Below are 16860 nucleotides of genomic sequence, written 5' to 3' on the forward strand. Positions count from 1 at the left end.
GTTCAGCTATCAGCATCCAGCCTTTAAAATGCATTATTTTATTATCATGAGAACAATTATCAAGCACAGAGCCACCTACAGGCACAGAATCGCAAGAAGAACAAGCACACATTTTTATGCTTCAGAAAGAGCAAGTAATGTCACACAGCTCTCCACGTCTATTATTAAATATACTTTGTTCTCTTGGTACATTTTATTGAAGAGCATACCTGGGTAGGCTCTGGAGCAGCAATGCACTACTGGGAGTTAGCTGGTGATTGGTGAATGCAGATATATGCCTTGTCATTGGCTTATCTGACGTGTTCAACAAAAGATACCAAGAGAACAAAGTACATTTGATAATAGAAGAAAAGTGAAGAGTTGTTAAATGTTCATGATTCAGACAAGAGCATGGGATTTTACATTTTTACTTTACAGACATTTAAATAGTCTACTCCAAAAATGTTATTGTTAAAAAGATAGATAATCCCGTTATAACCCATTCTAAAGTTTTGCATATCATCATCATATTTGTATAGCGCCGCCAAATTCCGTAGCGCTGGGTACAATGATAGGGGTATACAATAACAAGGATTTGTGATAAAATACAAAACTATACAGATTTAGTACAGGAGGAAGAGGGCCCTGCTCAGGAGAGCTCACAGTCTACAGGTTTAGGGTGCAGAGACATAAGGTTGGGGTAGCTTGTTACATCGGTTGTATTTGCAGCAGTGAGTCAGTCAGTTCATATATTAGTGCATAACCAACACTTTTATATTAATATACTTTTTACCTCTGTGATTACCTTGTATCTAAGCCTCTGCAGACTGCCCCCTTATCTCAGAGCAATTTAATTTATTTATTATGAATTGACCAGCATTTTAGCCAATTAGTGCTGTGTTCTGCACAACTACATGGGAGTGAGCACAATGTTATCTTTATTGTTCATATGAACTAGCAGTCTCCTGTTGTGAAAAGCATATAAAAAAAATCATGTGACAAGAGGCTGTCTGTAGTGTCTTAGAAACAGGCAGAAATGTAAAGGTTTAAATGTTATAAATTATATTAATATAACAATGTTAGTTGTGCAAAGCTGGGGAATGGGTAGTAAAGGGGTTATCTATCTTTTTAAACCGTAACAATTTTAAAGCTAACTGTTCCTTTAAGATAAAGGTTTAAACACTTTTAGAATGAAATTAAAGTATGCAAAGTAAAACAACTTAACATTTATATTTCATGCAATTTAATTCTGAAAATTGTGTAATTTCTCATTTCTGTAACCTGCTCATCAAATTGTTGCTTTAGAGGATTTTTAGCATTTTGAAAACCTAGGTGACAGATTTTGCTTTTTGGCCTTTCTAGGAAAAACAGATGTGTTTATTATTTATTTAAATAGGAAGGTTAATGAAAGTTTCCTGTTCAATAGCTTAGCACATATTCCTGTATAGTGACAGTGATAAGCTACTATACGTTCATCAACAGCACCTGACAAATCTGATTGCTTGGTTCCTGGCACTAGTAACCGGAGCATTGATAACCAGGAGGGCAGCAGCTGCAGAGCCCTCCCCTCCCTTTGTCATCAGGATGACGTTGAGTAGACGCTGGAAAAGTCGGCGCAGAGTCTGACAGGAGACAAAAAAGGTTTGTAAAATCAACGTTTTGTGCTACATTTTGTGCTTATCTGACAAGTACAGATGAAAACAGATGGGACAAGAAAGCAAAACTGTTCATTGAAATATCGGTGCAGAACTTACTTTTCATATAGATAGAAATAATTGTTTAAATGAATCCGATTAACCTGCTACAGTCTATTTCCGGCAATCACACTCACCCCAGGGAATGAGTTTGAGAATCTTATCACAACGTTAAAGAAAAAAAACAAAAAGTAAAAAATGACTAATAGAAGAGCAATTACTTTACAAGTGTGAATAAGGAGGATCATATTTACAGGAGATTAAAAACCTAGAATATATGGAAACAAAATTTATGCTTACCAGATGAATTCCTTTCTTTCCTGGCAGGGAGTCCACAACAGCATTCCTTACTGTTGGGAAATACAACACCTGGCCACCAGGAGGAGGCAAAGACACGCCAGCCAAAGGCTTTAAATATCCCTCTCACTTCCCCTATCCCCCCAGTCATTCAGCCAAGGGAACGAGGAAAAGGAGGAGAAACATCAGGGTATAAAAGGTGCCAGAAGAAAAACAAAGAGGGAGCTGCCCAAACAAAGAATAACTAACGGACGGGGTCGTAGACTCTCCCTGCCAGGAAAGAAAGGAATTTATCTGGTAAGCATAAATTTTGCTTTCTTTCCATAAGGCAGTGAGTCAACAAATTCATTCCTTACTGTTGGGAAAACAAATACCCAAGCTCCAAAGGACACTGAAGGAGTAACAGGAGGGAATAAAAAAAAAAAAAAAAAGAAGAGGTGGACTCTAATCTGAGGGCACCACAGCCTGCAAAACCTTTCTCCCGAAAGCTGCTTCAGCCAAAGTTAAAACATCACATTTGTATTTTGTATAGATAAAAAGTATGTAAGGAGGACCAGGTAGTCTCCTTACAAATCTGATCCATTGAGGCTTCGTTCTTAAAAGCCCAGGAAAAAGCTACTACTAGTGGAATGAGCCGTAATCCTCTCAAGAGGTTGTTGTCCCTCCGTCTCATAAGCTAGGCGGATGACACTTCTTAACCAGAAAGACAGGGAAGACGTAGTGGCCTTTTGACCCCTACGCTTACCTGCATGGATGACAAAGATGAAGATTGCCTTAATTCCTTACTAGCCTGAAGGAAGAACTTCAAGGCACGAACCACATCTAGATTTTGAAGCAAACGTTCCTTCGCCGAAGGATCGGGACAAAAAGGAAGGAACAACACTCTTGATTAATGTTGCAATCTGACACCACCTTAGGAAGGAAACCTAACTTAGTACGAAAAACCGCCTTATCGGCATGATAAACAAGGTAAGGGGGTTCACATATCAATGCAAAAATCTCAGTGTATCTGTGAGCAGAGGCAATATCCAATAGAAACAAAACCTTCCAAGATAGTTTAATGTCAACATTATGCATGGGCTCAAACGGAGCATGCTGCAACACATGAACAACAAGATTGAGACTCCATGGCGGAGCCATCTTTCTAAACACAGGTCTGATCCTAGTCAGAGCCTTAAAGGGCTGCACATCCGGAAGCTCAGCTAATCTCTTGTGCAGCAACACCGACAGGGCCGATATCTGTCCCTTCCGGGAACTAGCAGCTAGACCCTTCTCCAGTCCATCCAGGATAAAGATAAAATTCTGGCAACTTTAAAAACTTATGCCAAGAAAAACTATGCTCCTCACACCAGTGCAGATATGTCAACCACACCTAATGGTAGATGCGTCGAGTAACTGGCTTAAGAGCTTGAATGAATGGGGTACTTGTAAAGCGCGGCTAATCACCCATAAGCGTTTCAAGGTGCTTCTCATTGTATCGACCTTGGAAGGATGAAAGGCTGAGTGGACCTTGCTAGGGATCGAACCTGCAACCTTTGGGTTGCTACAGAGCCACAATGCCTTAGCATGCTAAGCTATCTGTCCAAAGTGTTGATGACACTCTCAAAGAAACCTCTCTTGGCTAAGACTAAGGGTTCAATCTCCACGCAGTCAGACTCCGATAATATAGATTTTGATGAAGGAAGGGACCCTGTATCAGCAGGTCCCAGCGACACTGTAACCTCCACGGAGGAGATTAGGACATCCCCAACAGATCCGCGAACCAAGTCCTTCACGGCCAGGATAAAGCAATTAGAATCACTGATGCTTGCTCCTGTTAGATGAGGGCCACCACACGAGAAAGAAGAGGTAATGGAGGAAAGAGATAGGAGTCTGAACCTCCATGGAACCGCTAGGGCATCTATTAGAACAGATTGAGGATACCTCAATCTCGACCCGTACTTGGGTAGTTAGGCATTGAGACAGGAGGCCATGAGGTCTATCTCTGGCATCCCCCATCTGTTGCACCTCTGGGTGGAGAGACCATTCCCCCGGGTGAAAGGATTGCCAGCTGAGGAAGCCTGCTTCCCAGTTGTCCACACCCGGAATGTGGATCGCCGACAGCGTACAGAGTTAGGCCTCCACCCATTCTAGGATTTGAGATACTTCTCTCATCGCTAAGGAACTTCTCGTTCCTCCCTGGTGGTTGATGTAGGCTACCGAAGTTACATTGTCTGATTGGAATCTGATAAACTGGGACGAAACCAGTAGTCCGTAGTCAATCTCCCAGGACGGTCTCAAGATGCACGTGCCTTGGACAGGTGATCTTAACAGAGCCAATAAGAGATCTATCCTGTTGTGACAGGAATGGTCGCCGTTGCATTGTCTCAGCATGCATAGCTGTAAAGGTCTGAGATGGAATCTGGCAAAGGGAATGATGTCCATACAAGACACCATGAGTCCAATCACCTCCATACACTGGGCCACCGAAAGTCTCAAGGAGGCCTGGAGGGCAAGACATACTGTTGTTAGCTTGCAACGTCTATGATCTGTTAGAAAGAGCTTCATGGACCCCGAGTCTATAAATGTGCCCAGGAAATTCACTCTAGGATTTGGAGTAAGCAAACTCTTTTCCCAAGTTTATCTTCCATCCATGTGACCGAAGAAGACTTAGAAGAAAGGCTAAGGTGATTCCTTGCTAGACGAAAAGATGGTGCCTGTACAAGGATGTGGTGACATAGCTTACTGACCTAGCTGTTATTAAAATCCGTTCCCCCCCAGATACACCTTTCTCTCTGAACTAAAGACACTCCCAATAGCATTTGACTGGCATTTGATAAACCACTCCCTATTGAATTGGGGTATTAAAAAACTAGAACACCAAAACTTCTCTCTCCTTCTTATCCTGTTCCTGAAAGGATGGCTGATTTTGGACACATTGGTGAATTTGGCAGAGTATATTCCTAGGAGTATTTTAGCAGTGTTGCAAAAATTGAGGTTGTAGTAGAGTTGCCCTGTATTAATTATTTGGACTGTTTTGCTGTAAAATTATATATATATATATATATATATATATATATATATATATATATATATATATATATATATATATATATATATATATACACACATATATATACATATATACACATACACACATATACATATATATACACACCTGTAAATATTTATCTTATTATTAACATGTATTGATTCCTAATAAACTGTTTGGAAAAAATTGAAACCTTTTTAAATTAATAACCACACAACATATCGTCCAGGTAAAGAGCTACTGCTATTCCTCAGGTTCTGGCAACCGCTAGAAGGGCCCCCAGAACCTTGGTAAATATGATTGGAGCAGTAGCTAAGCCAAACTGACGTGCTATGAACTGGAAGTGTTGATCCAGAAACGCGAATCCCAGGAACTGGAAATGTTCCCTGTGGATCAGAAAGTAAAGGTATGCACCCTTCAGATCTATGGTAGTCATAAACTGTCCCTCCTGAACCAGGGGAAGAATTGATCTTATAGTCTCCATCTTGAAGGAGGAGACACTTAGAAATTTGTTTAGGCACTTCAATTCCAGAATTGGACGAAAAGTTCCCTCCTTTTTAGGAACCACAAATAGATTTGAATAGAACCCCAGATCTCTTTCTGATGCAGGTATTACTCACTAGGTATTACTCCTAAGGAGGATAGATCCCTTACACAATCTAAAAAGGCTGTCCTCTTCTCTGGACTTGTAGACAGTCTGGAGAGTAGGAATCTGCCCCTGGGCAGATGAGATTTGAATCCTATTCGGTATCCCTGAGATACGACCTCCAGAACCCAAGGATCCTGAACATACTGAAACTAAGCATCTGAGAAAAGCAACAATTTGCCCCATACTCGATCCGATCCCGGATCGTGGGCCACCTCTTCATGTCGATTTGTTATCGGCAGGCTTCTTTGTCTGCTTGGACTTGTTCCAGGACTGAACAGGCTTACAAGTGCTTTTGGGCTGCTCGGGTTTGGATGAATATTGAGATCGTTGGGATTTGTCCGAACGAAAGGAGTGAAAGGTAGAGGACTGCCGTCCCTTAGGTCTGTTCTTATCCTGGAGGTGAGAAGGCACCATAGAGATGATGGAGTCCAGACCTGGTTCAAATAAAATCTTCCCCTTGAAAGGAAGAGAAAGAAGTTTGGATTTAGAAGTCATATCTGCAGACCAAGACATCAACCAGAGAGCCCTGCGGGCTAGGACCGCAGAACCTGAAGCCTTAGCATTCAGGCAAATAATCTGCATAGTCGCATCACAGATGAAAGAATTAGCTACTCTTAAAGCTTTATTTCTCTTCTAAATATCCTCAAGGGGAGATTCCACCTCAATATGTTCTGACAGGCAAAATCCTGCATGTTGGAACATTCTCCTTAGAAAAATTTCCAACTTCTTATCCATCGGTTCTCTAAAGGAAGAGCTATCCTCAAGAGGGATAGTAGTACGCTTAGCTAGTGTCGAAATGGCACCATCCACCTTAGGGATGGAGCCCCACAGCTCTAATTGAAAGTCAGGGACCGGGAACAATTTCTTAAAAGTAGCTGAAGGAGAAAAGGATGTTCCAATTCTTTCCCACTCATTACTAATAATGTTCGCCATACGAACTGGGACCGGAAAAGTTTGTGGGACCTTCCTGTCTTTATAAACCCTATCTAACTTAGGGATATTAGGTTTCTCAGGTAGCTTAGCCTCTGGAACTTCTAGTGTAGACAGGAACTCCTTCAGTATAAAATGCAGATGTTCAATTTTAAATCTAAAGGAGGGTTCCTCCGCTGGAGGAGATTTAGTAATAGAAGTCTCAGACTCCTAAAGTTCACCCTCTGACGCCACAGAGGTTAACTCATCCTTGGCTAGCTGGGACATACAAGCTAGATCCGATTGGAAATTAGATAAATCTAAAACAGGAGAAACGTGTTTAACCTTTCTCTTATGTTTCCCCAGAGATAGGTAGGGCACTCAGGGCTGCAGACACCGCCAATTTAAAAGGCCCCCTCCAGACTAACAGCGCTCGGGTTAATAGCAGATTTAGCTCCCTTCTTAGACTTCAAAACAGTACCCAGGCAATTGGAACAAAATTGAGCAGGCGGGCAAACCACTGCTTCCTCACAATATAAGCAGATATTATTAAAGCACTACAGAAAGAGTGGAACCTTCTAACATATTATCAGAGTCCTCTATAGTAGATATGTAATCCCACAGTACAATGAGAAAAACGATACAAAAATAAAGGTTTTAAATATAGAAAGGCACCTCTACAAAACCAATGGCTGGGACAGTCACCACCTCCTAGACCCAGACAAGTTGTCAAGAAAAAGCTCTTCAGGAGTGCTGTCTGCAGCAGGATCATAAGCAAGTGAATGAAGCCGCACCCGGTCACATGATGCACAAGGCTATGAAAAAAGTGCACAAAGCTATTAGGAGCTGCACAACTCGCAGAAGTGAAACCTGCCTGTTCCAGCCAAAAGTACACAGTCTAAATGAGCCCTGAAAATATTCTTCACAAATATTAAAGCAGTATATAAACTCCCCAAACTGTTCCCAATAAACTCCCACTGAGGAGATATTAACCCTCAATCCTACTGACGTATAGAAGAGTCACACTGTGACCCTATATAAGGCGTCCCTGCTATATGAAAATAACACATACTTGTTACAGCCTTGTAGCGATGCTCTGACAGGGACCCGAGTGTGAAAAAGCAAGCAGAGTAACTCGTTAACACGGATTGCTCAGGAGTTGTTGGATAGCCTGGAGAGCTTCGCAGAAAAACTTTCCCAGCATCTCCAGACTCTAACTTTCATCAATACTCTCACTGAGAGGTTTTTATGATTACTTAAAACTCCAGTCCTCTCTTGAGGGGAACATACCCACTAAGGACTATCCCAATCTTCTGACACTTCTCTATCATCCTCCTCTAGTGACAAATGGAAAATAATGACTGGGGGGATTGGGGAAGTGGGAGGGATATTTAAGCCTTTGGCTGTGGTGTCTTTGCCTCCTCCTGGTGGCCAGGTGTTGTATTTCCCAACAGTAAGGAATGAAGTTGTGGACTCTCCCTGCCTTATTATTATTCTTTATTTATAAAGCGCCAACAGATTCTGCAGCGCTGCCCATGGGTACAAGGATAACAGTACAATGGAGAAACAATACGATAAGACAAAATTTTACAGACAAAAATACAAGGGGAATTGAGGGCCCTATTCCTGTGGGAACTTACAACCTAGAGAATGTGATCCATTTCACATACCGCTTAAGAATACAAAATGTAATATATAGCAGATTGCTGTCAGAAAGCAGTAAAGGATTCACACGGTAACAGTACCTGATTTCCTTCCCCGTGGATTGGCAAACAGAGCAACCATAGCCCGTGGTAAGCGAGTGCAGGCACATACTTCATGCGGTTAATAGAGCTTAAAAAACAAAAACAAAAAAACAAGACAACATAATGTTCCTTTTGCCGTAGCATTGGGAAAGCAAATGCTTTGTTTGGCAGGGACAACCACTGATGAGAAGGTGAAATACAGTAGAGTTCCAATAGGGCTAAACAAATTTATATTTGCCAGAAAATAGAGACTGGTAACATTTATAGGAGCCAAAACAGGGGTTTTATAGACATATGTAGACCCTAAAAAAGCTGCTCCCTGGCTCAAGAAATTTATAATTTCCGATACAACAATACGAGTGACGTTACCTAGGTATACTCACACATCACTTGAAAACGGTATGTCTTGTGGGACGTTCTCAAAACTGGTTAAATTAATGAAGACCTAGAAAACAAAACACCACCATAAGAAACTGATTGAAATAAAAGCTTTATAGGATAAAAAAAAAAAAAAAAAAAAAAAAAAAAGGAAAAGAAGCCATACTTTATATACAAAGTGTCCTCACAAAATCTTACATCATTAAATAAAGAGGCATTAAGGTCATATTATATATGCATAAGATTGCTATAGCACTGCAGAGTGTGCAATGGAGGCCTCTATAAGGTAAGAGGGGTGGTCTGCTCTAAATCTGTTCAATAACAAATTACTACATCTCGTGAGGTTAAGGTAATATGCATTGCAGAACACTACATACATATAGCCATTAATACACAAGTACCAAAAAATGACAGGCAGTGTGATCGCATATACAGGTATCACAGGAGCAAAGTTAAAGAAGTATAATCTTGTTTTATTGCTTTACTAGAAGACATTTTTCAAGCAGGTGGTTTAAAAAAATGAAATACTGTCTATTTAGACCAGATAACTATTTCCTAAGTAACCTGCTATTGCACAGTATGGAAAAATGAATAAGTGAAATTATCTTTTTCTGTGCTTAACAATTTGGGAGCTGCAAGCTTGTGCTTATGGGGTTAAAAAAAAAAAGTGTGCATGCAGTAGATGGCTGTATCAGGGTTTGGTTGATACGCGTAAGTCAATTTTCATTCCTTTTAGCAATATATTTTTTTGTATGTTACAAAATAATGTAGTTGTTTTAATAATGAATGCAGTAAAGAGTACGTCTCTAATGATTTGCAAATTTAAAGTGTAGCTGTGTAACAAGAGTTTAGTGGATTTTCCAGTTTAATAACGGGCTACGATAAAGCTAGCTTGATATTGCATTTACGATACAACAGAATTTCTCTATAGCATTTTATTCCTTACCTGCATACAATGAAGTACGCTCTGTGGCTTTTCCTTTAGCGAAAATTTGGGCAGCAGGCGCAAAAAGTTCTTCAAAAGGAGGAAAATGGCATCTCGGATATTCATGAGATCTCTGGTAGAAAAATAAACTTCTTCCTCATCTTCTTCAGACAGATCATCCAGCTGAAATGTCACAGGGAATTAGGGAAACATTTGCTGGATTTATCATTTTAAAAAGTATTTTCTCAATATAGATTTTATGCATGGTTAGAAAATAAAAACGCAAACTTTATTTTTGTACAGGATATGAGCAGGGTATTACATATTGATACACATATGAAACTGATGTCACCTGCCCCCCCCCCCCCCCCCCCGAGATAATGGAGAGAAAAAGTTGGTAGAGGATATTTAGAAGAGAATCTCAGATTTATAAAACTTGTTAAACGGGTCACCATGCTCTGTATAGCAAAAATAAAATAATGCTGAGAATTTCAAGCAGTGCTCAGGAGGGAGAGGATGCGTCTATCAGAGATAAAGATGTTATGCTGTCTACCAGTTTTAGATTAGACACGTGCTATGACAGAATATTAACCAGCTTTCATTTTAAAAATGGGATTACATAAAAACTGTTTATAGGTTTATAACAATTGTGTTCAAAACGTAGGGAAACCAGACACATTTTGTGGGGGAACAGAGAAAAAAAAAATATATATATATATATATATATATATATATATATATATATATATATATATATATATATATATATATATATATATATATATATATATATATATATATATATATATATATAAAGTAAAGGAAGGCTTCCTGCAGTAAAATTTATTAATAGCATTTGCTTGTGTTTAATTCATTTGAGAAAAAATGTGTTTATATGTTGCCTCTTAAAAGGGATATGACACCCAAAAAATTTGTGATTCAGACAGAGCATACACTTTTTTTTAACCCCTTAAGAACTGGGCATTTCAGACAAAACCTTCCCCAAAAGACTAGAGCAATTTTAGCATTTTTGCCATCACTACATTTAAACCAAAATAGAGCCTTTTTTTTTTTTAATATATTATTTACCTATCAAAACTATATATTTTTTATTTTAGTAGACAACCCAAAGTATTGATCTAGGCCCATTTTGGTGTATTTCATGCCACCATTTCACCGCTAAATGCGATTTTAAAAAAAAAATAATAATAAAAAAAAAAAAATCTATTACTTCACATGGAAATTATTTACAAACAGTTAGTGCAATCATGGCACAAATGGTTGTAAATGCTTCTCTGAGATCCTCTTTGTTCAAAAATAACAAACATATGGTTTTAGCATTGCTTTTTGGTAATTAGAATGCTGCTTAATGCCAATGCGCATCACAATTGTATTATGCCCAACAGTGAAGGGGTTAATTAGGCAGCTTGTAGGGTTAATTTTAGCTTTAGTGTAGAGATCAGCGCCCCCCTTGACCCCTCTCAAACAGCTCTCTTCCCTCCCACCAAAGGTCACCCCCATCTTAAGTACTGGCAGAAAGCGATGGGCCGGCCGCCCACCCGCCTCCCTCCTTAAACGAACAGCACTAACGCTATTTCTGCAAATCTATTTCTGCAGTGCCCCACTCGTGGGGCATGCAGAAATAGCGCAAACTAGCGATTTTGAGCAAGATCACGGAAGAGAGAAGCCCAGAACTGCTGAGACATACAGGGTACGTCGCTGGTCCTTAAGGGCATAACGACGAGCGTCGTACAGGGTAAAAAAAAAGTTAAAATGTACTTCTATTATCAAATTTGCTTTGTTCAAATAGTATTCTTTGTTGAAAAGATACCTCAGTAGGTGTTTGGAGCACTACATGGCAGGAAGTAGTGCTGCCATCTAATGCAAAACAGCTGCCATATAGTGCTCCAGAAATGGGCCGGCTTCTGAGCTCATGTCCCTGTTTTTCAACAAAAGATACGAAGAAAACTTGATAAGTAAATCAGAAAGCTGTTTAAAATCGTATGCTCTGAATCATGAAAAAATGTTGGGTTTCATATCCCTTTAACGTTCTATAGCTGTATGTTGCAACAAACACCCCTTTAAAAGAGAGAGTGAAAAAGACTTTTGTGATGCGTATGTGCGTTTCTGAAGGGTAAAAAAAAAGGGGGCTTTTTTCAGATGAAAGAATGAGGCTGCCAGGGAAGTCTCAAGGTGTTCCTGCACATCTAGAGATCCTAGGGGACGGAAACACTTATCCATGACCAGCCGGGCTTCTCAAAAACACAGCATTTAGGCAGAAGCAAAAAGAAAATTTATGCTTAACTGATACATTTATTTCCGGGCATTGAGAGTCCACGACTTCATTAAAATTACTAGTGGGATATTCATCTCCTGGCCAGCAGGAGGCAGCAAAGAGCACCCAGCAGAGCTGTTAAGTGTCACTTCCCTTACCCATAACCCCCAGTCATTCGGCCGAAGGGAAATGGAAAAAGAAGATAACACAAAGGTATAGAGGTGCCAGAGGTTTAATTAAAAAAAACCTGTCTTATTTAAAGGGACATGAAACCCAATTTTTTTTCTTTCATGATTTAGAAAGAGCATGTAATTTTAAACATCTTTCTAATTTACTTCTATTATCTAATTTGCTTCATTCTCTTGATATCACTTGCTGAAAAGCATATCTAGATATGCTCAGTAGCTGCTGATTGGTTGCTGCATATAGAGGCCTTGTGTGATTGGCTCACACATGTGCATTGCTATTTCTTCAACAAAGGATATCTAAAGAATTGAGCAAATTAGATAATAGAAGTATATTGGAAAGTTGTTTAAAATTGCATGCCCTATCTGAATCATGAAAGTTTAATTTTGACTAGACTGTCCCTTTAAGGGTGGGGTCTTGGACTCTCCATGCCCGGAAATAAATACATTTATCAGGTAAGAATACATTTTATTTTATTTCCTATGGCACAGAGAGTCCACGACATTCCAATTACTAGTGGGAACCAATACCCAAGCTAGAGGACACAGAATGAAAGGGAGGGAGAACAAGACAGGCGGACCTAAACAGAAGGCACCACTGCTTGAAGAACCTTTCTCCCAAAAGAAGCCTCAGCCAAGGTAAAAGTATCAAATTTGTAGAATTTTTAAAAAGTATGCAAAAGAGGACCATGTTGCTGCCTTGCAAAGCTGTACCAGGAAGAAGAAATAGCCTTAGTAGAATGAGCTGTAATGCTCTCAGGAGGTTGCTGACCAGCTGTCTCATAAGCTAACCGGATAACACTTCTCAACCAGAGAGAAAGAGTAGTAGAAGTGGCCTTCTGACCCTTACCAGAAAATACAACAAATAGGGCAGAAGACTGCTGAAAATCTTTAGTTGCTTGAAGGTAAAATTTAAGATCACGCACAACATCCAAGTTATGCAAAAGACGTTCCTTAAGGGAAGAAAGATTAGGACAAAAAAGGAGGAGGAACAACAATTTCCTGATTAATATTTAGATCTGATACAACCTTAGGGAGAAAACCCAAAAACTTAGTATGAAGGACCGCCTTATCCTCATAAAAAAAATAAGGCAAGGGGAATCGCACTGCAGAGCCGAGAGTTCAGAAACTCTGCGAGCAGAGGAAATAGTAAGGAGGAACAAAACCTTCCAAGATAACTACTTAATAACAATAGAATGCATTGGCTCAAACGAAGCCTGCTGCAAAACTTTAAGAACAAGGTTTAAGTGAAGGAAAACTTTGATGAATGAAAGCCTGTTTTTAAAAATGAACTATTAAAAACAGGGGCACTCTTCACACGTTAGCAATGACTAATCCGGCTTCCTCCAATCACAGCATAGCCTCAGGCAATGACCACTCTGGGGGGAAAGCTGTTATTGGAGGAAGCCAGATTAGTCATTGCTGACGTGAGAAGAGAGGATTTCCAGGAGGGGGAAGCTGCTCTGGCTGTGAAAAAAAAAAAAAAAAAAAAAAAAAAAAAAAAAGGTACGTTTTTAATCAAAATGGCTGCTTTGTAAACTTGGATGATTGACAGTGCCCCTGTTTTTAAATAGTATTTTTTTTAAAAAACTGGCTTTGATTCACCAAAAAGTTTACCTTCACTTTAAGCTCCAAGGAGGAGCAACAGGTTCTGACCAGGGCCTGAAAAAAAAAAAAAAAGACTGAACATCTGGCACATCTGCCAGACGTTTGTGCAAAAGAATAGACATTGCAGAAATCAGACCCTTCAGAGTACTGACTGAAAACACCCTTCTCCAGGCCCTCCTGGAGAAAAGACAAAATTCTTGGAAATTCTGACCCTACTCCAAGAGAAACACTTCGATTCACACCAATATTGGTATTTGCTCCATACCTTATGGTAAATCTTACGAGTAACTGGTTTACGAGCCTGAAGCATGGTATCAATGACCGACTCAGAAAAACCACGCTTGGCAAAACTAAGCGTTCAATCGCCAAGCAGTCAGCTTCAGAGAATATATATTTGGATGGAGGAAAGGACCCTGAATTAGGTCTTTCCTCACAGGTAACCTCCAAGGTGGAAGAGATGACATCTTCACCAGATCCACAAACCAGATCCTGCGAGGCCATGCAGGAGCTATTAGAATTACCAATGAGGCCATGCAGGAGCTATTAGAATTACCAATGCTCTCTCCTGTTTCATACGAGCAATGACTTGTGGAAGGAGAGCCAAAAGGAGGAAGCAGGTATGCTAGAGAGAAGTTCCAAGGACCCGCCAGGGCGTCTATCAGGATCTCTTCACCTTGAACCGTACTTTGGAAGCTTGGCATTTTGACGAGACGCCATCAGATCCATCTCCGGAACCCCCCACATGAGGCTTAACCTGGAGAACTTAAAGCTTAAAGGGACACTGAACCAAATTTTCTTTTGTGATTCAGATAGAGCATGAAATTTTAAGCAACTTTCTAATTTACTCCTATTATCAAATTGTTTAAAAAATAAAGATAGCAAGAGAATGAAGAAAAATTCATAATAGGAGTAAATTAGAAAGTTGCTTAAAATTGCATGTTTTATATGAATCACGAAATAAAATTTTTTGGTTCAGTGTCCCTTTAAGAAGGCCTCTCTTTTTACCTGGTCTGCAGATAATCTTGAGAGGATGAATCTGCCCCTGGGAGGACAAGTCTTGAATCCTATTTTGTAACCCTGAGATACTATGTCCACAGCCCAAGGATCTGGGACATCACATATCCAAGCTTGAAGAAAAAAAGAAAGTCTGCCCCCCACTTGATCCAATACCGGACCGGGGGCGGACCCTTCATGCTGATTTAGCATCAGATGAAGGCTTCTTCGATTGCTTTCCCTTATTCCAAGGCTGGCTGGATCTCAAGGAGGTCTTGGACTGCTACGGCTTGGAGGAGGAAGAGGAGGACTTTTGTCCTTTGAAGTTACAAAAGGAACGAATATGTAAATTTCGGTGATGGCTTAGGTCTATTGTTCTTGTCCCGAGGTAGGAAAGGCCCCTTTCCCCCTGTAATCTCAGAAATTATCTCCGCCAGACCAGGCCAAAAAAAGTCTTACCCTTATAAGGTAAAGACAGGAGCTTAAACTTGGAAGTAACATCAGCTGACCAAGATTTTAGCCATAGAGCCCTGCGAGCTAGAACAGCGAAGCTAGACATCCTGGTTTCCAGTCTAATGACTTGCTTGTTGGCATCAGAAATAATGGAATTGGCCAGTTTAAGAGCCTTGATCCTATCTTGGATCACTTCTAAAGAAGCATCTTCTAAAATCAGCTCAGACAAAGCATCACACCAATAAGATGTTGCGTTTGCAACCGTAGCAATACTAGCAGCAGGTTGCCATTGTAATCCCTGATGAATATACATTTTCTTTAAATAAGCCTCAAGCTTCTTATCCATGGGATCCTTAAAAGAACAGCTATCCTCTATAAGAATCGTAGTTCTATTAGCCAGAGTAGAAATAGCTTCTTCCACCTTAGGCACAGTGCGCCACGAATCCCGAATGGAGTCAGCAACAGGAAACCGTCTTAAAAACAGGAGAAGGGGAAAAGGGAATCCCGGTGTTATAATTTCCGACATACCGTCTGGAACAGGAAATACTTCCACGGAAGAACGAACATCATAGTATTTATTAAGCTTACTAGATTTTTTTAGGGTTGACAGCAACAGAAGGGTCAGAATCGTCCAAAGTAGCCAGTACCTCCTTTAGAAATAAACAAAGGTGTTCAAGCTTAAATCTAAAATTAACTTCTTCAGAATCAGTCAAAGGTTTTACACTGTCAGAATCTGAGATCTCACCCTCAGAAGCTACTGAGGTATCCTCCTCATCAGACTTATGGGAGACCTTCACCGAAGAAGATGGGTCAGACACCTTACTAGCAGAAAAATGATTTGATTTCCTCTTGCGCTTACCCACAACAGGGAAACCAGATATAGCTGCAAAAACCGCAGAAGTTATCTGTGCAGCAAAATCTCCTGGCAAATAAACGCCTCCAGGAAACAAAGGAACCGCAGGGCACTGTATGTGAAACCATTGAGGCTTGGGACATTTGAGGAGAAAGCTGCGGCATATCCTGAACAGTATTATCCTGAGAGACTATAGGCTCAGAAGGGAGCAATTTATCTTTACATTTTAGAGTCTTAACTAAACATGAGGAACAAAATTGCATAGGTAAAACAATTTGGGCCTCTAAACATAATAAGCATTTATCAAAAGAAACAGACTCCTGTCATGTGTCCATAGCTGAAATAGTACCCAAAAATAAAGGAATGATAATAATTGAATATCAACTGTCACTTTAAGACGGAGAGTAGTCCTTCAGAGCGCAATAATGCTAAGTATACAAAAGAAAAATTGCACCTCTACACCTCAGTCGGACCTACCGTAACCTACAGAAGCTGCAGATAATACAAATGTAGGACCCTCCAGCAGATCGGTCAGACGACATCCCCACAACTGCCACAGAAGACGACTCACAGAAAATGACACCGCTCTCTGCTCAGCATTACAAGCGGAAGAGTGGGAAGGCCCGTGAGTGGCAGCAAAAGAAACATGCGCAACAGGCTAAAAGCGTGCGTTTCTGTCAGATAGCCTCTGAAGGAAAAAGGAATCTAAATGCTACCGAAACATCCAGAAATCCCAAGTAATAAAAAAATGTCTAAAACACTTTTTCAAACAGACTTCCATCCGTGCCTTAGCTTACTGCTATAAACAGATCCTTCAGCCATAATCATAAGAGTTACCATCTCTTAATAAATAAGGGAAGCCATTAACCCCTTAGTCTCTCACATA

At 40.1% G+C, this 16860-nt stretch overlaps 1 protein-coding gene across 1 annotated transcript in view; it reads right to left on the reverse strand.

Annotated features, from left to right (window-relative positions):
* Positions 1 to 16860, reverse strand: part of NCAPD3 (non-SMC condensin II complex subunit D3) — a 273275-nt gene that overhangs the window by 244601 nt on the left and 11814 nt on the right. The window contains exons 5-8 of the mRNA XM_053691510.1: positions 9629 to 9790; positions 8688 to 8749; positions 8305 to 8392; positions 1465 to 1601 (exon numbers count right to left, since the gene is read on the reverse strand). Coding sequence (XP_053547485.1) covers positions 1465 to 1601; positions 8305 to 8392; positions 8688 to 8749; positions 9629 to 9790 — 449 coding nt within the window. The remainder of the gene's footprint in view (positions 1 to 1464; positions 1602 to 8304; positions 8393 to 8687; positions 8750 to 9628; positions 9791 to 16860) is intronic.

This window comes from Bombina bombina, chromosome 8 (assembly GCF_027579735.1).
Source record: "Bombina bombina isolate aBomBom1 chromosome 8, aBomBom1.pri, whole genome shotgun sequence".
Classification (NCBI taxonomy): domain Eukaryota; kingdom Metazoa; phylum Chordata; class Amphibia; order Anura; family Bombinatoridae; genus Bombina; species Bombina bombina.